Genomic DNA, 23,502 nt, shown 5'->3' on the forward strand with positions numbered 1-23,502 from the left:
GCTTACACCATTGACACACACATACACGCACAGCGATTGCACATTGGCTATACAATGATGAACAATATGACTGACTGCAAATATGTGTAGAGACTGTGTCTATATTGTCAGTGCGTTGATCCATAATGTCATTTTCTCCGGCCTTTGGGACCCTAAGAATACTCTCACTTCAGTTCCTGTCACATGTCATTAAGGATGATTGACCCGATAGGTCATACAGTGAGTGAGGACTTGTCACAAGATGGTGGATGTCCTTGACTAATGCTCTGTTGACGTGTTCTGGAGATCTGGTGGTATGTGTGAGGGGCCTTGTAAAAACCTGGATCATATTTAAATGGATGGGAACCATTACTTTCTCTATACCGTAAAATACACGTTTTTTTTTCAGTCATTGTGTTTTACTCTGTACCATAGAATACAGTGTATGACTTGATCACAACAGTGATTACGGTTTTCATTGGTGAAGTGTAAAGACCATGATTGAAACGATTTTGAATCAAGGTTTACTACGGTAATATCAACCAAGATAAGGTTTCTAATTCCTAATTTTCTCTATCTGGTTTGTATTTATCTCTGTCTTTCTCACTCCTCTCCTCAAGGTTTAAGTCTCTTCTGGCGAACAGACCAGCTGCTGAAAACACATGTATTGAAATCAGCCACGTCAAATACAACATATTCCTGGTATGTTCAAAGAGAAAACGACCGTTCTGTTTACTTAGATATCTGTTTTCCCCTTACAATCTGATCCTATCGATACATAGATCCAGAAACGATCCAGACACATGCACAGATCGGGCTCTATCTGTGCAGACCACATGCCACTTTCCCCTTCCAGTTTCTGAAGTGCCCTTTTATTGTTGCACTGAACCCACTGCCCGCAAGTCATTGTTAAATATGTGTAATTTACAGTGTGGGGAAGCTACTCTGAAAATATAGTTTACCAAGCTACCAATCACTTCACACTGGAAGAAGTTAAGCTACCCTACAGCTACACTTAAGAAACAGATAGTTGACTTTGATAAACTAAAAGGTACTTTGAAAAAGTAGTTCACTACATCCAAACTACTTAAATGTTCACTATGTAAATCTGAAATGTCGTAGACTACAAATTGCATGAACAGGTCATTTTTGGGTCAGATGTTAACAGAATGTGTCCATTTAGCCTATTAAACACAACAACTCTGTTTCAAGTGAGAATTAGGCAGGTCTGATGCTGAAAAAGAAAGTCAATTCTTACCTACTTTACCCATATTCTCTTGTTTAGTTCCTGTAGTTAGCTACACCACTACATGGCAAAAAGGTCATTATCTACTAAAAACACTAGTGGATTTGAATTTAGATAAGCTACCACCAAGCTACTGGCAAATGTAGTTCAATTACTAGCTGAACTACATATAGTTCACTACTCCCCAACACAGGTCATTTAATTAGCCATTCATATTTGGCCATCTATTGCTTTTATGTAACTTAATAATCAAAGTCATAATTGCTGTGTCTGTGTCTGGTTCGTGCAGAAAATCTTTTTTTGGGGTGCCCTTTTTTTTGTTTGAGCACCTACCCCTTAAAAGGTCTGTGCACGGCCCTGCATAGATCATACAATGTTGTGATACGTTCTCAAAATGGACTGTTCATACAACAACAACAAAAAGAACCCACATTATTTCCCACATGACAAATCCATTTCTAGGTCGACTGAGTCTAGGTTTTATGAACGTTGTGTAAACGTCAGTTCTCACTACTGTTACAGCTGGTGATGCAATACCTGTACTGCGGTGGGACGGAGCATCTGCACATCAGAAACACAGAGGTTATGGAGGTAAGACTGGTACAGTAGCTCACTCCTGGACATTGTCAGTCGTGCTGAGTCATAACCTCTACGATGCAGTGAATCTGATATGGATGCATCAATGTAGACACCTGATATGAGAAGATGAATGTTCTATTTGTCACAGTTCGTGAGAAGCAGTATTACAATATATGTCCAACAACATGTAATACTTTGCCTAGCCTGGTCCCAGATTTGTGTCGTTGTGACCATAGGTCAGGAGTTAAGGCAGCACAAATAGATGCTACCTGGCTATAACTCCTCTTTTCTGGTGTGTGCAGCTGCTGTCAGCGGCCAAGTTCTTCCAGCTGGAGGCGCTGCAGAGGCACTGTGAGGTCATCTGCTCTAAGAACATCAACACAGAAACCTGTGTGGAGATCTACAGCCACACCAAGGTGAGTGGGTCGAGTTGAGTTGAGAATGGATGTATATGTGGATGGTTGGGTTTGTGGGTTGCCATGTGCATGTCTACTGTCTATCCATGTGTGTGTGTGTGTGTGTGTGTGTGAGGCCGTAGGTGTGCGTGTGATCATGTGTAAAAATCTTTGCCTGTGGTTGCCTGCCTGCTAGGTGTCTGTGTTTGTCTGTGCTGCTGCAGTACGCACTGTAGGCATGTGTGTGCGTGTGAGCAAAAATGAATAGGTTTGGCATACATCTCAAACTAGGTAACACTCATCTGTTCTCCAACCTTTCGCTCTATCAGTTCCTGGACTCCCCAGAGTTGGCTGCCTACATCGAGGGCTACTTCCTGAAGAACATGGTGGTGCTGATCGAGCTGGAGCCCTTCAAAACGCTGCTATACGACACGCCCCCAGGCAGCCCCGCCACGAACGTACTGCTGGACCTGGAGAAGACCCTGGGCATCCGCATCCAGTCCATCCACCTGTCCTCCTCCAAGGGCTCCATCGTCTGATTGGTTGATTGATTGGTTGGTTGGTTGATTGATTGATTGAGCTGCTACTGGGACTGGAACTGTCTATCTGTCACCATTGTCCCCAGTACAATACATACCTGTACTGAACCACAATCGACAGTAACGCTATTGAATCACTTGCTGTGCTGACTCACGTCATTGCCATTCCCCTGCAGCCTACTGAGCCTATAGGTCCGAGCAGTTAGGCAAAGTGGACAGCGCTGGAACCTCTGTAGAGCTGTAGTAAAGATGATTGATCAAAGCAATAGTGGGACTATATCACTGAGACCCAGTGAGAAGAGTGTGTGTGTCTGGGATCATTTGTAAAGCTCCAGTCAACATTGCTTCGCTCCTTGAAATTAGTCTCCAGACTGCAGTCAAACCTGCCATTGTCCACTTGTATTCTGGACAGAATCGTTGTTGGTACTTTTCTTAGCATTGTTCTGCAATCCTACATAGCTTTATAGTCTATTTATGACTGGACCTAGCCAAACTAAACATAAGAGCAGACTTGGGTTCAAATACTTTTTGAAATCTAGTCTGCCTGGAGTTTCAGATGGGTGGGGTTTGCACTTTTGCGACTAATATATTGGTTCCATTGCAACAGGGAAGCTCAATCGCCCATTTCTTAAAAGGATGTAAAACGATTTCAAATAGTATTTGAACCTAGGTCTGTTAAATGTAACGTGATATATGGACATACTGTTTGTAATGTGTTCATATCTTTCAAGGGAGTCATGCAAAGGAGAGAGGTATTGGGAAATTCTTCAAGCTACGTTTGGGAAAGCTGGAGAACGCAGGAACACATTTCCTTCCTTCATCCGATGTTAGAACTGTGTAAATATTGTGAATAAAACACAGAGCTTTGGCTCTTCCTGTAAGTTAATGTATATATCCTACAGATGTTTCTTCTCATGCGTCTCACCATTGAATATTGCTGTAAAAAAACGCTCTTCTTTTCAATGTGTTATCGTTCTGTATGTTTCAAGTTGCATGTCACGAGAATGACTGTTTTGTTTGTGTTCCGTTTGGTTTAAGAGTGGCATGAGACTGTAGGAGGGAGTGGGAGGGGTAGAGGAGTGATACTGTCAGCATGAATCTCTAAATGTGTACTGGTGTCTTCATTTCAGGGGAGAACGACGAAGGGCCTGGATCTGTATTCAAAAAGTGTCTCAGAGTGGGAGTGCTGATCTAGGATCAAGCCCTCCTGTCTGTTTCATCTTATTCATTATGATCTAAAAGGCTAAAACAGGCCCTAGATCAGCACACGTACTCTGAGACATTTTATGGTTAGGGGCCTGGTTCAAAATATTACCAGGGTCTTAAATCTTAAACCGGAGAAGCGTCTTTTGTGTTTTCCAGACATTGTGAAACCACATGTAAATGTGTGACTTCCTCTATAAAGATTAATATAAAGAATTATATGAATCCTCTATCAACTGGTACAATTCTTGGCTCGACAACAATCTCAACTCTTTTTCCTGCTGTGAAAACTTCAAACCTAAATAAATGTTTTCCAGTTGTTGTTGGAACCTGTGGATTTGCCCTCTGGTGTTCTGTCATTAGCTAGATCCCCATGGCGGAAGGTTTGGATGGTTGTCTTCGATCCCAGCTAGGGAGTTGGTTCTGTGATACAACCACACACTTAGCAAGCTGTACTACAGAGAATGAATGAGTTTTAGGTTGCATTCCAATTCTCCACCCTTCTCTCAGTGTGCACTTGCAGTCTTCCAGTCATGGATTTAAAAGTGGTGGAAACTGCCTCCAGCCAATGCTTATGCCAATCCAATGGTTTTAAATCCATGACAGTGAGTGCGCAAGTGCACACTTTGGGAGAAGTTTGGAAAATCGGGATGTAGCCTTAGAATACGTTGTCTTGTGCAACTGTCTTGTGCAACCCATCTGTGATCATTAGATGTGAATGCCTTTAGCCTGGTCTCCAAAGTGATATGATCCCTTTCACTATCATCTCACTCCACGAAAGGGGGCATATCAGTTTGGATCCTGGGCTAGAATGCCTGCAGAGCACTGCTGGAGCCCAATAGACAGGACTCAATGCTGGGAACACATACAATGCACCGTGTAAATAAGGCAGTATACAAACAGGATTGTGATATTCCTAGCAAAGTAACTCTGTGTCTAGAGGGAGAGAATGCAAGTGGTCAGAGATAAGTAGTCAGCATTCGAGAAGGAGAGAGAAGAGAGAGAGAGGCAGCCAGTCAGAGAGAAGAGAGAGACACTCGGACGAAGAAGAGAAATGGAGTTTAAAAGGGAGAAGAGAGAATCAGTGCCATTGTAACAGCAGTGCAGAGAAAACAGGCGTGTCATTGTACTCCGCTCTTCTCTTTTCTATTCAAGAAACTGTGGTTCTACTTTACGGAACAGTGCTATAGCATCAATGAACTGCTGCATAATGGACTCCCAACTCTACTCTTTTCCGTCTCCACAGTGTTTTCTCCCTTGGCTGTTTATGTGACAGATTGTTTAGATTCATTGTGCAGTTGGATGTTATTTATTATCAAATTGAGGCCACCATGCTGGCTGCCAGTCTGTCTGCCAGTCTGCCAGCCAGCCAGCCAGCCTGTCTGTCTGTCTGTCTGTCTGTCTGTCTGTCTGTCTGTCTGTCTGTCTGTCTGTCTGTCTGTCTGTCTGTCTGTCTGTCTGTCTGTCTGTCTGTCTGTCTGTCTGTCTGTCTGTCTGTCTGTAGCAGCAGCCAAGTGTATCTGGCCTGCCAAACAACATAATGAATCAAAAATAAAACCATTACTCCTCATGTGTACAACATGGCAGGACTATAAGGACACCCCAGGTTAGTTACCTCTGAGTGTTTTTCTATTTGCAGGATAGATAGGTTTTTAAGAGGAACTTGTCCTCTCCCACAAGATGTATGTAGGCCTACTTATGTTGCCATGCAAATTCACCTATGGGGCATTAAGGATTCTATTACATGATATTCTATTCTACTCTCCACTGCTTCAAACTTCTTCAAAACTCAGACATGATAGATCGACAACTCTGTACTCTGCTGTGACCTTAGACACAGAATGGTACTGTGTTGAACTAAAGGCCTATGCTTTACTGAGACTGAGCAGCCATTCTGTGTCTTACGTTTGTTGAATTGTCCAGTGTGTGTAGAGGTGACGGAGGAAGGTGGAGGGGTGGAGGAGTTGTTGAAGAGTATCCATGGAAACGGCTGTCCAGGAACAATTTTAAACCAAGAGTATACTGCTTTGTTCAGAGTCTGAATGGAATCCCTGCTTGCGGGAACACACACACACTCTCTCTCTCTCTCTCTCTCTCTCTCTCTCTCTCTCTCTCTCTCTCTCTCTCTCTCTCTCTCTCTCTCTCTCTCTCTCTCTCTCACACACACACACACACAAACACTTTAAACAAACACTAATTATATTCAAAAGGATGTAATTTAGGGAAAAGTATTATGGGGAAACTTTCCATCAGATTAGCTGTTGCAGATGTGGCATGAAATCACGTGAACCAAATGCCTCTCTGTCTCCTCTTTTCTAAAGCCCTGCCGGACAATTTGATTTACTGGACTGTGAAGTGTAGCTAGCAACTGTTGGTCAGGCAATGGCAAGGAGCAGGGGGAACTTCTAGAGGGGAGAACCCAGAGTTATTTAACTGAAACAATGAGATTATTCTCGCTGTGTGTGTGTGTGTGTGTGTGTGTGTGTGTGTGTGTGTGTGTGTGTGTGTGTGTGTGTGTGTGTGTGTGTGTGTGTGTGTGTGTGTGTGTGTGTGTGTGTGTGTGTGTGTGTGTGTGTGACTGTTTGTCCCCATGCCTTACGGAATTTGTGTGTGTCCGTGTGTGAGTAGATGGGTGGAAGGACAGAAGGGAAAGGTGGTCTGCCCTATTTATCTCTGCCCCTAGCGCGAGCCCCTTCTCCCCTTGTTTCTCCCCCCTCCTCCTCTCCTTTCCGCCTCTCCTCTCCCCTCTTTGTCATTCACAGGCTGTATGCCTCTGGCACAGAACGCGCTGGCAGCCTGAGAGGCATGGGTTTTTGTTCCCCTCTTTGAAAACAGCTAGCTCCAGAATGTTGTTGTCTCTTCTAAAGAGAGTGAGAGAGAGAGGGAGGGTGAGAGTGGGAGAGGGAGGGAGAGAGAGGGGGAGAGGGAAGAAACTGCTTTCCGAACGACAAAAACAAGTGTCTTCTATATGGGATTATAAAATTGCTGTGTGTCCATTGAGAGAGATCTTGTGGGTAGATAAGTTGGGGAGATACTACAAGACGGACAACTAAACAGGTGAGTGGGAGAGGAAGATAAGGGAACGGGATATGAGAGGAGGGGAAGGAGAGGGTGGAAAGGGGGGTGTTTGAGTCAGGTGAGACCTGTAGGAGAGAGAGGAGTGGGTGTTGTTTTTGAAGTTCTGTAGGATTCATTGATGTGTGAACATTCATTAGCGTGTACTTCCATTTGTATTGATCTTGTTCCTTGATATCCCATTTTTATCTTCTATCCACTCAAACTTATACCTATTTTTCCTACACACCATTTTCCCCCAGAGGTACATAATGCTCTCAGATGTTGTTTAGTCTGAACTACTTTGATGAATATAACTCATAATACATCTTTTTGATCTTCTATATTTTTTATTGGAAAGAAGATTCAAGAAATCAAGATTAATGGTAAAGAAAACTATTTTGTCTTATGACACTTTGTGCAAAATCCATATTTATCAACTGATAATTTACTGAAATAACTTATTATTTCCATTTGTGCAGCCATTTTATCTCCCTAAAGAACCAAAGATATTGATGTTATTGTTTGATCCCGATTCTGATTCTTCAAAGTGCCTGAATGTCACACAATAAATTATCATTTGATTCAGATACTGATTCTGTACTTCTGACAAAGTGTTGGAGCCCTTTCCTGCAGTCAAATGACCATGGGTGGAATGTTATTCATATTTTTCATATTTTCATAATTAATCAACATTATTCAACAACAAAAAACTGCCTAAAAGCCCATGTTTCTACATTCTTAGAAAAAAAGGGTCTATCTAGAACCTTAAAGGGTTCTTCGGCTGTCCCCAGGGACGAACTGGGAATGAAAAATGGCCCTGGACTTTTTGACACAGACCGGCCCACCAAAACCCCCCAGCGATACACCACCATCCACACAACCCACGCCACACTTTATGAAAAACAAGATTACTGAACAATATTTATAACAACGACTTTAGTAAAATAGATGTAAAATAGAACAAGGGTGATGTGTTGCTCTTAGGGGGAGGCTGGCTGGAAGGAGCACATCTTGGCACAATGGCACTGGCAGCTAGGTGGCAAGAATCTCTGGAACCATCTGACCAGTAAAATTAATAATACAGGAAGACATTTGTGGGTGAAAAGACGGGTGAGTAGGCAAGTCATAGAATAAAATTAAAATAAACACTTTCCTACCTTGTTAAATTAGCCATTTCTGCAGCAGCTCACTTCTCTCATCAAGGCCATCTATAACCAGGTCATGGTCTAGGGCCGTTAAAACATCTCACTCAGTAGCCATGACCATAAAAGCCTCCAGGTGCTGTTGAGATAGAGTGCTCCTTTGCCTACTGTTGATGAATTTCAGAGTAGAGAAGCTCCGCTCGCAAGCTACCTGGGTTACTGACAGGGTAAGTAGGAACTTCTAAGCAAGGCCCAGGATGTGGTATGCGTCGGTCAATAGGTTGTACTGACTAAGAATTCGGTAGCAACACACTGGACAGTCCTTGCAAGATGAACAGCTCTTGTTCACCATCTCCACGTCGTCTTCATTTCCTTCTGGTCCATAGTCCTCCATAGTCCTGGTTGTGTATTCTTCAAATCACGATTATTTTGACCTCTCTGGGATCGTTCGGGACGGTAACGTCCCACCTCGCCAACAGCCAGGGAAATTGCAGGGCGCCAAATTCAAAACAACAGAAATCTCATAATAAAAATTCCTCAACCATACAAGTATTTTAGACCATTTTAAATATACACTTCTCGTTAATCCAACCACGGTGTCCGATTTCAAAAAGGCTTTTTGGCGAAGGCAGAACATATCATTATGTTAGGTCAGCAACTAGTCACAGAAAGCATTCAGCCATTTTCCAACCAAAGAGAGGAGTCACAAAAAGCAGAAATATAGACAAAATGAATCACTAACCTTTGATGATCTTCATCAGATGACACTCCCAGGACTCAATGTTACACAATACATGTATGTTTTGTTCGATCAAGTTCATATTTATATCCAAAAACCTCAGTTTACATTGATGCCATGTTCAGAAGTGCCTCCAAAACATCCGGAGAAATTGCAGAGAGCCACATCAAATAACAGAAATACTCATCATAAACTTTGATGAACGATACATGTTTTACATAGAATTAAAGAAAAACTTGTTCTTAATGCAACCACTGTGTCAGATTTCAAAAAAGCTTTACGTCAAAAGCACAATATTCAATAATCTGAGAAGAGCGTTCAGCCACAAAAGCAAGCCATACAGTTACCTGCCAAATTGTGGAGTCAACAAAAGTCATAAATAGCATTAAAAATCTTTACTTACCTTTGCTGATCTTCGTTGGAATGCAGTCCCAGGACTCCCACAAGAAATGTTTGTTTTGTTCGATTACGTTCATATTTAAAAACAAATACCTACGTTTTGTTCGCGCGTTTAGTTCACTATTCCAAAGGCACAGTGCTCGAGTGCAAAATCCAGACGAAAAGTCAAAAGAGTTCCATTACAGTTTGTAGAAACATGTCAAACGATGTTTACAATCAATCCTTAGGGTCTTTTTATAATAAATCTTCAATAATATTCCAACCGGACAATAGCGTATTCATTACAGAGGAAAAAGAAGGAACGGGGTGACCGCGCAGTAAACAACTGATTGGCCTCAGCCTAGTCCACTTGTTGAAACAGCTCTTATTCAACACCCTTCCACAATATAAGCCTCAAACAACTTTCTAAAGACTATTGACATCTGCTGGAAGCCTTGGGAAGTGCAATCTGGCCCCATAGACACAGCATATTGGATAGGCAATCACTTAAATGAAACTACAAAACCTCAGATTTCCCACTTCCTGGTTGGATTTGTCTCAGGTTTTCACCTGCCATATGAGTTCTGTTATACTCACAGACATCATTCAAACAGTTTTAGAAACTTCAGAGTGTTTTCTATCCAATACTACTAATAATATGCATATATTCACATCTGGGACAGAGTAGCAGGCAGTTTACTCTGGGCACCTTATTCATGCAAGCTACTCAATACTGCCCCCAGTCAATAAGAAGTTTTAACCTAGTCCACTGTTCTACCAGACTCATGAGCTCACTCTGTAAATTGGTCACCGTTGCTCTGCTGTCAAATTTGATCAAACATTGTCTTAGTTATTGAAGGCTGTCTGTGGAAGGGCTGTCTGTGGAAGGCCACTGGCACTGGATGTTAGCTGACTAAAGTGTTTAGGGTCCAGAAGAGCCATGTCGGCATACAAAGTGCCATTACTCAGAAATTGCCGATGGATGCTATCTATAATTGTATCCAGAATTTGATTATGGACAACAATCCTGTATGCACTCTCTGACCAAGTCTCATCTTGTGCCATCTCTCCAGGCATGGTTTCCTTCTTTCTAGCCCTTTTCGTTGGCAAAGTGGTCTCTAACTCCTAGCTCTGTTTCCTCATCCCGTTCCTGCAACTTTCTGTTGGCCCACTGGACAAATGTGTCTGCAGCAGCCTTGACTTTTTCAAAATCTCTTGATGTTCCTTTCAGCTGCTCCTCTGTAGACACATCCATACGATGCGCAGACAGAATGTCCATTCCACTTGTTTGAAGATATTTTGAGACTGGTGAGGTGACCTGAATAATTCTGAGGAATATCTGAGCTGTAAGTATTGTTTCATACTTCAGCAACCCCTCAATGTATCCTTGTGCCTTGACCTATGCAATGGTGTTGATGTTTTTCTGATCTTGTATGGTTGAAAGAGTGAGAAGGACATCAACATACAGACCCTCATCTGGATTTCCAAAAGTTCCAAAGCCTTTCTTTAGGGCACTGTCTTTAGCCCACCAGCGTGTCTCTCCAATTGGAGCAAGACGTCTGTGTCTTTGGTCCTTGCTCTCCTTCTCCCAAATGTTCATCCTCTGGTAGGATTCACGGAAGAACACAGCTATGTTGTTAAGAAATACATAACCAACGTTTATAATTTTTTTAGGTTTTGTTCCATCGTTAAATCCTTTTGCAAGAAAAATGGTCTACAGTCAAGGCAAAAAGTTTTGAGAATGACACAAATATACATTTTCACAAAGTCTGCTGCCTCAGTATGTATGATGGCAAATTGCATATACTCCAGAATGTTATGAAGAGTGATCAGATGAATTGCAATTAATTGCAAAGTCCCTCTTTGTCATGCAAATGAACTGAATCCCCCCCCAAAAAACTCCACTGCATTTCAGCCCTTCCACAAAAGGACCAGCTGACATCATGTCAGTGATTCTCTCATTAACATTGGTGTGAGTGTTGACGAGGACAAGGCTGGAGATCATTCTGTCATGCTGATTGAGTTCCAAGAACAGACTGGAAGCTTCAAAAGGAGGGTGGTGCTTGGAATCATTGTTCTTCCTCTGTCAACCATGGTTACCTCCAAGGAAACACGTGTCATCATCATTGCTTTGCACAAAAGGGCTTCACAGACAAGGATATTGCTGCAGGTAGGATTGCACCTAAATCAACAATTTATCAGATCATCAAGAACTTCAAGGAGAGCGGTTCAATTGTTGTGAAGAAGGCTTCATGGCGCCCAAGAAAATCCAGCAAGTGCCAGGACTGTCTCCTAAAGTTGATTCAGCTGCGGGATCGGGGCACCACCAGTACAGAGCTTTCTCAGGAATGGCAGCAGGCAGGTGTGAGTGCATCTGCATGCACAGTGAGGCGAAGACTTTTGGAGGATGGCCTGGTGTCAAGAATGGCAGCAAAGAAGCCACTTCTCTCCAGGAAAAACATCAGGGACAGACTGATATTCTGCAAAAGGTACAGGGTTTGGACTGCTGAGAACTGGGGTAAAGTCATTTTCTCTGATGAATCCCCTTTCCGATTGTTTGGGGCATCCGGACAAAAGCTTGTCCGGAGAAGACAAGGTGAACGCTACCATCAGTCCTGTGTCATGCCAACTGTAAAGCGTCCTGAGACCATTCATGAGTGGGGTTGCTTCTCAGCCAAGGGAGTGGGCTCACTCACAATTTTGCCTAAGAACACAGCCATGAATAAAGAGTGGTACCAACACATCCTCCGAGAGCAACTTCTCCCAACCATCCAGGAACAGTTTGGTGATGAACAATGCCTTTTCCAGCATGATGGAGCACCTTGCCATAAGGCAAAAGTGATAACTAAGTGGCTCGGGGAACAAAACTTTGATATTTTGGGTCCATGGCCAGGAAACTCCCCAGACCTTAATCCCATTGAGAACTTGTGGTCAATCCTCAAGAGGCGGGTGGACAAACAAAAATCCACAAATTCTAACAAACTCCAAGCATTGATTATGCAAGAATGGGCTGCCATCAGTCAGGATGTGGCCCAGAAGTTTATTGACAGCATGCCAGGGCGGATTGCAGAGGTCTCGAAAAAGAAGGGTCAACACTGCAAACATTGACTCTTTGCATCAACTTCATGTAATTGTAAATAAAAGCCTTTGACACTTATGAAATGCTTGTAATTATAATTTTGTATTCCAGAGTAACATCTGACAAAAATATCTAAAGACACTGAAGCAGCAAACTTTGTGGAAATTAATATTTGTGTCATTCTCAAAACTTTTTGGACACGACTGTACATTGGTGGTTAGTCTCTAAGTACTAACTTGTCAATAATCATTACACAACAAATGTTCCTTTTGTTCCATAAAGATGATTTTTATATCCAAAATACCTCCGTTTGTTTGGCGCGTTATGTTCAGAAATCCACAGGAAAGAGCGGTCACGACAACGCAGACAAATTCCAAATAATATCTGTAATGTCCACAGAAACATGTCAAACGTTTTTTTATAATCAATCCTCAGGTTGTTTTTAAAATATATAATCGATAATATATCAACCGCAAATGTCTTTCACAGTAGGAGAGGGAAAAGCAATACCTATCCAAAGTCTGTTGCGCTAGCAAAACTCATATGTGACCACGATGTGATGTTATCGTTCTGGCTCATTTTTCAAAATAAAAGCCTGAAACTATGTCTGAAGACTGTTGACACCTTGAGGAAGTGATAGGAAAAGGAATCTGGTTGATATCCCTTTAAATGGAGCAATGGGAGGCTATGGAACATGGAGTTTTCAAAATAGAGGCCACTTCCTGGTTTGATTTTTCTCAGGGTTTCCCCTGCAATATCAGTTCTGTTATACTCACAGACAATATTTTGACAGTTTTGGAAACTTTCTATCCTAATCTGTCAATTATATGCATATTCTAGCATCTTGTCCTGAGAAATAGGCCATTTACTTTGGGAACGTTATTTTTCCAAACATAAAAATAGTGCCCCCTAGCTTCAAGAGGTTATTAGCAAAGAGCTGCAGTTAGTACCAGAATGGGTGGCAAGGAATAAGTTAGTCTAAACTAGAAGCATTGTATTTGGGACAAATCATTCACTCATCCCTAAACCTCAACTAAATATTGTAATGAATAACGTGGAAATTGAGTAAATTGAGATGACTAAACTGCTTGGAGTAACAATGGATTATAAACTGTCATGGTCAAAACATGTTGATACAACGGTAGCTAAGATGGGGAGAAGTCTGTCCATAATAAAGCTCTGCTCTGCCTTCTTATCAACACTATCAACAAGGCAGGTCCTACAGGCCCTAGTTTTGTCACACTTGGACTACTGTTCAGTCGTGTGGTCAGGTGCCACAAAGAGGGACCAATTACAATTGGCTCAGAACAGGGTAGCACGGCTGGCCCTTAAATGTACAGGAGTAGCTAACATTATTGATATGCATGTCAATCTCTCATGGCTCAAAGTGGAGGAGAGATTGACTTCATCACTACTTGTTTTTGTAAGAAGTGTTGACAAGCTGAATGTACCGAGCTGTCTGTTTAAACTACTAGCACACAGCTCAGACACCCATGCATACCTCACAAGACATGCCACCAGAGGTCTCTTCACAATCCCCAAATCCAGAATAGACTATGGGAGGCGCCCAGTACTACATAGAGACATGACTACATGGAACTCTATTCCTCATCGGGTAACTGATGCATTCAGATTTAAAAAATAGATCAAAATACCCCTCATGGAACAGCGGGGACTGGGAAGAGACACATACACAGGTACAGCCACGTGCATATGCAGACAAACGCTAGTACTCTACACACACCTACATTGAAATAACGCTGTATGGTGGTATTATCCACTTTTGTATTGTAGATGTGTAGTGGTGTAATAATGTTATGATATGATGTACTGTTTTATCTTTTGTTTTATATGTAATGTAAGTGCCTTAATGTGTTTGGACCCCAGGAAGATTTAACCCACTGCAGTAACAGGTTCATGTCCGCTCTGCCAGACACACACAGGTTCCTCAGACCCAGTGTGACCGTCCCATTGGACTATCTGGGGGCGCTGTCACTCATCTCTCACTATGATGCAGCGGGACGATCTGTCTGCCATGGAGGAGTTCAGCTACACCCAGATGCCCACGCTGGAGAGGGGGGGTGGCGGGGGTACGGTGGGCCGGCGGGGGTGTGCGGAGAGGGAGCGGCCAGAGAGCTACACGGTGGACGTGAGGGCCAGTGACCTGCAGCTTGCCCACTCTGAGAAGCCCATGCACCCCTGCCTCAGCTACAGGACCTGGCTCTACAGCGTCCTCATTGGGGTGAGAGGTCGGGAGGTCAAGAGTTAAAGGGATGGACAAATGTGGTATTCCAAAAACCCAGTGCTGCTGTAATTGATTACTCAATGCCCTTGATTGGTTAGAGAGAGCACATACATCTGGTTATTCCATTCACATTCGGGTTTGAAGACAGAAAAACACGAGCATAAAATCATCCCTCAAAGGGGGAATGTACAACCTCCTCACAGGGGTGAGAGAAAAGAGAACAGGGGTGGGGGAGACAACTTTTTGGTAAGTGAACTCTACTCTTGGCAGTTTACATGCTAACCATTGTGCGGTGTGTGTGTGTGTGTGCGCGTGTGTGTGGTTCACAGAGCAGTCTGTTGGTCACAGCAGGCTTCTCTCTCTACCTGGGCAATGTGTTTCCTGCTGCTATGGACTATCTGCGCTGTGCTGCAGGCTCGGTGAGTGGCTCTCAGCTGACCAGAGTCTGAAAACAGGCTGATCCTCATGATCGTTGTTATTATTATGATAATTATCGTTACTTGATAGTACAGTACCTTCAAAATAGAACACTTACAAGAGCAGAGACACGTGCTTCTAATCATGTTCATTAAAATAAAGACAAATCTGCCCAGTTACAAAAACGTTTAACACCTGGTGCCTATGAAACAGCATAGCACTGCAGGCAAGCAAATATTGAGAGTATGTACTATATTTGTGTAATCATGCGTGCCAGGCTTGAGAGCTACAGAGTGAGATTAGTATTTGTGTGTGTGTTTGTTTCAGAGTGTCCCGGCAGCAGTTGTCAGCTTTGCCATTGCCAAGAACCATCATGTTGCAGTGAGTACACAACAAATAGGCTTACGCTACTCAATGAGCAAATGTGCGTTTGTTGCATGAATGTTGTCCAGGGGCCACTGAGCTAATGCTGTCAGAATGTCCTCTTAATACTGTAAACATGTCCCCGTAATAATTTCAACGTGTCCCCGTAATAATGTTAACGTGTCCCCTTAACCTTAATACTGTAAACATGTCCCCATAATACTGTCAACGTGTCCCCTTAATACTGTAAACATGTCCCCGTAATAATATCAGAATGTCCCCTTAATACTGTCAGAATGTCCCCTTAATACTGTAAACATGTCCCCGTAATAATGTCAGAATGTCCCCTTAATACTGTCAGAATGTCCCCTTAATACTGTCAGAATGTCCCCTTAATACTGTCAGAATGTCCCCTTAATACTGTCAGAATGTCCCCTTAATACTGTCAACATGGCCCCTTAAAACTGTCAGAATGTCCCCTTAATACTGGCAACATGTCCCCTTAATACTGTCAGAATGTCCCATTAATACTGTAAACGTGTCCCCTTAATACTGTTATCATGTCCCCGTAATACTGTTAACATGTCCCCGTAATACTGTTAACATGTCCCCATATTACTGTCAACATGTCCCCTTAATACTGTCAACATGTCCCCATAATACTGTTAACATGTCGCCTTAATACTGTCAACATGTCCCCTTAATACTGTTAGAATGTCCCCATAATACTGCCAACACGTCCCCTTAATACTGTCAACATGTCCCCTTAATACTGTCAGAATGTCCCCTTAATACTGTTAACATGTCCCCTTAATACTGCCAACATGTCCCCTTAGTACTGTCAACATGTCCCCTTAATACTGTCAGAATGTCCCCTTAATACTGTTAACATGTTCCCTTAATACTGTCAACATGTCCCCTTAATACTGTCAACATGTCCCCTTAATACTGTCAACATGTCCCCTTAATACTGTCAACATGTCCCCTTAATACTGTCAGAATGTCCCCTTAATACTGCCAACATGTCCCCTTAATACTGTCAGAATGTCCCCTTAATACTGTCAACATGTCCCCTTAATACTGTCAGAATGTCCCCTTAATACTGTCAGAATGTCCCCTTAATATGGTCAGAATGTCACCGTAATACTGCCAACATGTCCCCTTAATACTGTCAACATGTCCCCTTAATACTGTCAGAATGTCCCCTTAATACTGTCAGAATGTCCCCTTAATACTGTCAGAATGTCCCCTTAATACTGCCAACATGTCCCCTTAATACTGTCAGAATGTCTCCTTAATACTGTTAACATGTCCCCTTAATACTGGCAACATGTCCCCTTAATACTGTCAGAATGTCCCCTTAATACTGTCAACATGTCCTCTTAATACTGTCAGAATGTCCCATTAATACTGTAAACGTGTCCCCTTAATACTGTTATCATGTCCCCGTAATACTGTTAACATGTCCCCGTAATACTGTTAACATGTCCCCATATTACTGTCAACATGTCCCCTTAATACTGTCAACATGTCTCCTTAATACTGTCAACATGTCCACACAATACTGTTAACATGTCGCCTTAACACTGTCAACATGTCCCCTTAATACTGGCAACATGTCCCCTTAATACTGGCAACATGTCCCCTTAATACAGTCAACATGTCCCCATAATACTGTTAACATGTCGCCTTAATACTGTCAACATGTCCCCTTAATACTGTTAGAATGTCCCCGTAATACTGCCAACATGTCCCCTTAATACTGTTAACATGTCCCCTTAATACTGTTAATATGTCCCCGTAATACTGTTAACATGTCCCCGTAACACTGTTAACACCTCCCCATAATACTGTCAACATGTCCCCTTAATACTGTCAACATGTCCCCTTAATACTGTCAACATGTCCCCTTAATACTGTCAACATGTCCCCGTAATACTGTCAACATGTTCCCTTAATACTGTCAACATGTCCCCATAATACTGTCAACATGTCCCCGTAATACTGTCAACATGTCTCCTTAATACTGTCAACATGTCCCTGATGTAAGTGCAAATAATATATATTACATCTGTGATTGACAGGTGTCAGATTTCCAGGTGGTATTTGTCTCCACCTTCGCTGTGACGACCACTTGCCTGGTGTGGTTTGGCTGTAAGCTGGTGTTGAGTCCCTCTGCTGTCAATGTGAGTCTACAGCCGATCTGTTTTTCTCTTCTCTGTGCACCCTGGATGTAGTTTCCCTAAGGCAAAGCCTTGAGGGGCTTCAATTGTTTGTTTGCATGATACGCTAAAACCTGACTTGCCTTACAATCACACACACATGCATGTTGTAGGATACAGATGTTGAATGAATCTCTTTACCTGTCTCTGACAATCTCTCTTCCCTCCTCTGTTTCTCTCCCATGGCCCGCCGCTGTTCAGATCAACTTTAACCTCATCCTGCTGATTCTGCTGGAGGTGCTGATGGCCAGTACAGTCATCCTGTCTGCACGCTCTGCAGAGGACTGCTGTAGCCACAGGAAGGTGTGTGTGTTATTGTTAAAGCTGGGAAACAGTATACAGTATGTGCATGTGTTGGCTGTACTCTTATTTCTCTTATACTGTGCTGTGTAGGATTGTTTGTCTGCATATCATTATAACATGCCATCCCTCTCTCTCCCCCTCCCTCCGCACTGTATGTCCTCTCTCTCCCCCTCCCTCCGCACTGTATGTCCTCTCTCTTCCCCTCCCTCCGCACTGTATGTCCTCTCTCTCCCCCTCCCTCCGCACTGTGTGTCCTCTCTCTCCCCATCCCTCTGCACTGTATGTCCTCTCTCTCCCCCTCCACACTGTATGTCCTCTCTCTCCTCCTCTCTCTCCCCCTCCCTCCGCACTGTATGTCCTCTCTCTCCCCCTCCGCACTGTATGTCCTCTCTCTCCCCCTCCTTCCGCACTGTATGTCCTCTCTCTCCCCCTCCATCCGCACTGTATGTCCTCTCTCTCCCCCTCCTTCCGCACTGTATGTCCTCTCTCTCCCCCTCCATCCGCACTGTATGTCCTCTCTCTCTCCCTCCACACTGTATGTCCTCTCTCTTCCCCTCCCTCCGCACTGTATGTCCTCTCTCTCCCCCCTCCATCCGCACTGTATGTCCTCTCTCTCCCCCTCCATCCGCACTGTATGTCCTCTCTCTCCCCCTCCCTCCGCACTGTATGTCCTCTCTCTCCCCCTCCCCCTCCCTCCGCACTGTATGTCCTCTCTCTCCCCCTCCACACTGTATGTCCTCTCTCTCCCCCTCCGCACTGTATGTCCTCTCTCTCCCCCTCCACACTGTATGTCCTCTCTCTCCCCCTCCATCCGCACTGTATGTCCTCTCTCTCCCCCTCCCTCCGCACTGTATGTCCTCTCTCTCCCCCTCCCTCCGCACTGTATGTCCTCTCTCTCCCCCTCCGCACTGTATGTCCTCTCTCTCCCCTTCCACACTGTATGTCCTCTCTCTTCCCCTCCCTCCGCACTGTATGTCCTCTCTCTCCCCCTCCTTCCGCACTGTATGTCCTCTCTCTCTCCCCCTCCATCCGCACTGTATGTCCTCTCTCTCTCCCCCTCCATCCGCACTGTATGTCCTCTCTCTCTCCCTCCACACTGTATGTCCTCTCTCTTCCCCTCCCTCCGCACTGTATGTCCTCTCTCTCCCCCTCCATCCGCACTGTATGTCCTCTCTCTCTCCCCTTCCACACTGTATGTCCTCTCTCTTCCCCTCCCTCCGCACTGTATGTCCTCTCTCTCCCCCTCCTTCCGCACTGTATGTCCTCTCTCTCCCCCTCCATCCGCACTGTATGTCCTCTCTCTCTCCCTCCACACTGTATGTCCTCTCTCTTCCCCTCCCTCCGCACTGTATGTCCTCTCTCTCCCCCTCCATCCGCACTGTATGTCCTCTCTCTCCCCCTCCATCCGCACTGTATGTCCTCTCTCTCCCCCTCCCTCCGCACTGTATGTCCTCTCTCTCTCCCCCTCCCCCTCCCTCCGCACTGTATGTCCTCTCTCTCCCCCTCCACACTGTATGTCCTCTCTCTCCCCCTCCGCACTGTATGTCCTCTCTCTCCCCCTCCGCACTGTATGTCCTCTCTCTCCCCCTCCACACTGTATGTCCTCTCTCTCCCCCTCCATCCGCACTGTATGTCCTCTCTCTCCCCCTCCCTCCGCACTGTATGTCCTCTCTCTCCCCCTCCCTCCGCACTGTATGTCCTCTCTCTCCCCCTCCGCACTGTATGTCCTCTCTCTCCCCCTCCACACTGTATGTCCTCTCTCTCCCCCTCCATCCACACTGTATGTCCTCTCTCTCCCCCTCCCTCCGCACTGTATGTCCTCTCTCTCCCCCTCCCTCCGCACTGTATGTCCTCTCTCTCCCCCTCCGCACTGTATGTCCTCTCTCTCCCCTTCCACACTGTATGTCCTCTCTCTTCCCCTCCCTCCGCACTGTATGTCCTCTCTCTCCCCCTCCTTCCGCACTGTATGTCCTCTCTCTCTCCCCCTCCATCCGCACTGTATGTCCTCTCTCTCCCCCTCCATCCGCACTGTATGTCCTCTCTCTCCCCCTCCATCCGCACTGTATGTCCTCTCTCTTCCCCTCCCTCCGCACTGTATGTCCTCTCTCTCCCCCTCCACACTGTATGTCCTCTCTCTTCCCCTCCCTCCGCACTGTATGTCCTCTCTCTCCCCCTCCATCCGCACTGTATGTCCTCTCTCTCCCCCTCCATCCGCACTGTATGTCCTCTCTCTCCCCCTCCCTCTGCACTGTATGTCCTCTCTCTTCCCCTCCCTCCGCACTGTATGTCCTCTCTCTTCCCCTCCCTCCGCACTGTATGTCCTCTCTCTCCCCCTCCACACTGTATGTCCTCTCTCTCCCCCTCCACACTGTATGTCCTCTCTCTCCCCCTCCACACTGTATGTCCTCTCTCTCCCCCTCCCTCCGCACTGTATGTCCTCTCTCTTCCCCTCCCTCCGCACTGTATGTCCTCTCTCTCCCCCTCCCTCCGCACTGTATGTCCTCTCTCTCCCCTCCCTCCACACTGTATGTCCTCTCTCTTCCCCTCCCTCCGCACTGTATGTCCTCTCTCTTCCCATTCTCTCTCTCTCTGATTCTCCCTCTCCCCCACTTTGTACCGCCTCCTTCTCCGTCCCTTTCTCTCCCTCAGCCCGTGACATATGACGGTCCTGTGGTTCTGACACCGGCCGTCTTTCCCACCCGACTTCTAAAGGCCTACTCTGTGAGCACATAGACACTGAGTTTCTGTGTTCATGAATGAGATACATTATTACACATTCTACTATGTACTCTTAACAGTGGCTCTAATGTTTGTACATTGAAACACCACACGTATGCCGGTTACATTGTTGTTCAGCACAGTACACCAGCATTGATACAGCATCCCAATGGTCACTGCTATTTTCTGACAGGTGATTGAGGTGATAGTAGGAATCTCGGCTGTGTTTGGCGGTATCATCGCTCTCAACATGGACGTCTTGCTCCCTGGTCCATACCTGTCTGTCACCTTCTTCTGGATCTTAGTGGCTGTGAGTTAAGCTGCCTGTGTTACATTGGGCCTATATAACAGTGGTTCCAAAAAGTGTTGTACCCACCAAAGAGGCTAATTGTTTGCAGACACATCCCAGTCTTCATTCATGACCCAATAATCTGTCTGTGACTCAGCAATGGGTAAGAGACTGAATCACTTGTGCCTCTATTTTGATCCCTGTCTCTGCAGTGTTTCCCCAGTGCCATTGCCAGCCATGTCGTGGCAGAATACCCCAACAAGTGTCTGGTGAGTTTTTAAAGGTTATGTATTCTGGACAGGTGTCACGCTCAACCACTACCTCACTGAAGCCTATTTATCCCCCCGCCGCCTCTCAGGTGGAGATGCTGATTGCCATCAGCAGTGTGACGTCCCCACTGCTCTTCTCAGCCTCAGGCTTCCTCTCCTGCAGTGTGCTCAGTTTCATTGACATCTTCCTGCATGAGGTGCCTACAGCCAAGGTGAGCTGCCTAGTGCTCTGTGACACAGTAGGTAAAGTCTGTGTAAATAGGATGAGCTCAGAAGGATTGCCTCGGGGAAGCCTCCGGCTCAAAGTCATTGTCCGTTATTGACAAACATGCTCAAGATATAACTAATGACCATCGAGAAATTCAATGAAATATAAAATCATACAGAGCTTTTCATGTGGTGGTTATAACTCAGATAGTGAGTGAATCCCAAAGTTTTGACAAAGGGACATGCTCAAGAATGATTATGTGGTTGTAACTTAGATGATGTACCAATACAACATGTATGTGTGTGTCCCTAGCAATCGTATGAGATCCTGCTGCTGATTCTGATGGCGCTGCTGCTGGTGCAGGCAGTTCTGACTCTGGCCACCGTGGTGCACTGTGCCTCCTACAAGAGCCAGCTCCGCATGGGGGGTCCAGAGTGGGATGACAGCCTGCAGCTCCCAGCCTTCCACTCAGAGGTACACACACATACTGTTCACACAGTCATGCAGACTCCCATAGACATGAACTAGGACCAACACTCTCCTATTGTACTCTCCTATCATACTGCATACAGTCTCTCTCTCTTTCTCTCTCTTTCTCCCTCTTGCTGTCTCTCTCTCAAACACACACGCATGCACACAGACTCACACACACACATATCTTTAGCAGATGAGATGTTGTGCTCTATGACTCACTGATGAAGATTCACTGATGAAGAGTCACTGACGAAGAGTCACTGATACTTTGACATACTGAGGTGAGAGATGCACCAGCTCTCTGAAAATGTCAGTAATGTGTGAGGAGGAGTGATGCCTATGTCTAAGCTGGTCATTCATGGAAAAACAGTTGTGCAATTGACGGTGTGCAGACCGCAGTGACAAAGTACTGCATAACTGTCTCTGCTCTGTCTCTCTATTTCCTTTTCTAAATGATCTCCTCTCCTTTCCTATCCATCCCCTCTTCCCTCCCTCCATCTTGCTCACTCAGCAACAAGCATCCAATGGAACACTGCGGGAGTTTGACAAAGACAAGGCCTGGAAGGCGGTTGTGGTCCAAATGGCACAGTGAACAGAGGAGGAGGAAAAGGAGGACAAAACAGAAAAGACAGACAAGGGAGAGGAAGAAAAAATAAATAATGAATACCGTCAGTCAGTTTCCCTGTCAGAGAAAAGAAGAAGAGCAAGGACAGGGGGAGGACAAAAGAGTAAGGGGATGGAGAGGAAGGATACAGTAGGAAGTGTGTGACGTCATAAGCATTCACATATCTCTGAGGTCTACATTTTAAAACATGCTATAACAATCTCCTTACTGTGTATAATCTGTAGACAATTGAGTACTCTCATGCCTCCTTGTATTGTATATGCAGCACAGTATTCTTTCAGTCTTTGTCTGTATGTAGTTATCTTTATATATAGAGCTTTAGGTCTAATTGATATTTACATGGAGATTTACATATAGAACAGACCTTCAGTTTTTTACTATAAAACTATTGTGTCCTTTAGATACAGTTGGTGATTGTATTCCTGTCATGTCGACAAATAAAACAATTTATACACCATCATGTCACTTCACCATTTTATGAACGAACATATGTATCAATCCCCCTTTTCTGTCTGGCACGTGCTGAAGCACCAAGAAGACTATGCTATTGACTTGTCTTTCTGGTCACAATATACGAATGGCACAAAATACTCAACTCAGCTTTCTAAGTTGGGATACAATGTTCAGCAAACAGTGGTGTCATATGCGACTTTGAGAAAACAAATTTGGTTGTTGGTGGGGAATTGCTAAACACTTGAGTTCCTTCCTTCGATAATGTCTGGAAATGCTGTGAATTACTGTACCATTTGTTTTCATCTATAATGAGCAAATATATAAACGCAACATGCAACAATTTAAATGATTTTACTGAGTTACAGTTCATATAAGGAAATCAGTCAATTGAAATGAATTCATTATGCCCTAATCTATGGATTTCACATGACTGGGCAGGGGCGCAGCCATGAGTGGGCCTGGGAGGACATAGTCCCACCCACTTGTGAGCCAGGCCCACCCACTGGAGAGCAGGCCCAGCCAACCAGAATGGGGTTTTACCCTAAAAAGGGCTTTATTACAGACAGAAACACTCCTCAGC

General features: G+C 44.7%; 2 protein-coding genes across 6 annotated transcripts in view; both read left to right on the top strand.

Moving 5' to 3' along the window:
• Window positions 1–4,276, top strand: part of btbd11b (BTB (POZ) domain containing 11b) — a 129,321-nt gene extending 125,045 nt beyond the window's left edge. For 3 of the 4 annotated variants that reach the window (XM_031822944.1, XM_031822945.1, XM_031822943.1), the window contains 4 exons: window positions 600–681; window positions 1,748–1,816; window positions 2,107–2,220; window positions 2,529–4,173. In XM_031822944.1, the coding sequence (XP_031678804.1) occupies window positions 600–681; window positions 1,748–1,816; window positions 2,107–2,220; window positions 2,529–2,738 (475 nt within the window). In that variant the 3' untranslated portion in view covers window positions 2,739–4,173. Of the gene's footprint in view, window positions 1–599; window positions 682–1,747; window positions 1,817–2,106; window positions 2,221–2,528 lie in introns of all 4 variants that reach the window. The other variant, XM_020481019.2, reaches the window with a different exon arrangement.
• A 2,522-nt stretch (window positions 4,277–6,798) lies between these two features.
• Window positions 6,799–22,929, top strand: mlc1 (modulator of VRAC current 1). 2 transcript variants are annotated; one of them, XM_031822946.1, is made up of 13 exons: window positions 6,799–6,998; window positions 10,489–10,603; window positions 14,270–14,578; window positions 14,911–15,000; window positions 15,326–15,379; window positions 17,446–17,547; window positions 17,785–17,886; window positions 20,536–20,607; window positions 20,798–20,914; window positions 21,106–21,162; window positions 21,252–21,374; window positions 21,683–21,844; window positions 22,356–22,929. In XM_031822946.1, exons 3-13 carry the CDS (start codon window positions 14,345–14,347, stop codon window positions 22,434–22,436), a joined length of 1,194 nt encoding a protein of 397 aa, XP_031678806.1. In that variant the 5' UTR covers window positions 6,799–6,998; window positions 10,489–10,603; window positions 14,270–14,344; the 3' UTR covers window positions 22,437–22,929. The 2 variants fall into 2 exon arrangements, with proteins under 2 accessions (XP_031678806.1, XP_031678807.1); XM_031822947.1 differs by lacking the exon at window positions 10,489–10,603 and having other exon boundaries at window positions 6,800–6,998.
• The last annotated feature ends 573 nt before the right edge of the window (window positions 22,930–23,502 follow it).

Source organism: Oncorhynchus kisutch, linkage group LG4 (genome assembly GCF_002021735.2).
Source record: "Oncorhynchus kisutch isolate 150728-3 linkage group LG4, Okis_V2, whole genome shotgun sequence".
In the NCBI taxonomy this organism is placed as follows: Eukaryota; Metazoa; Chordata; class Actinopteri; order Salmoniformes; family Salmonidae; genus Oncorhynchus; species Oncorhynchus kisutch.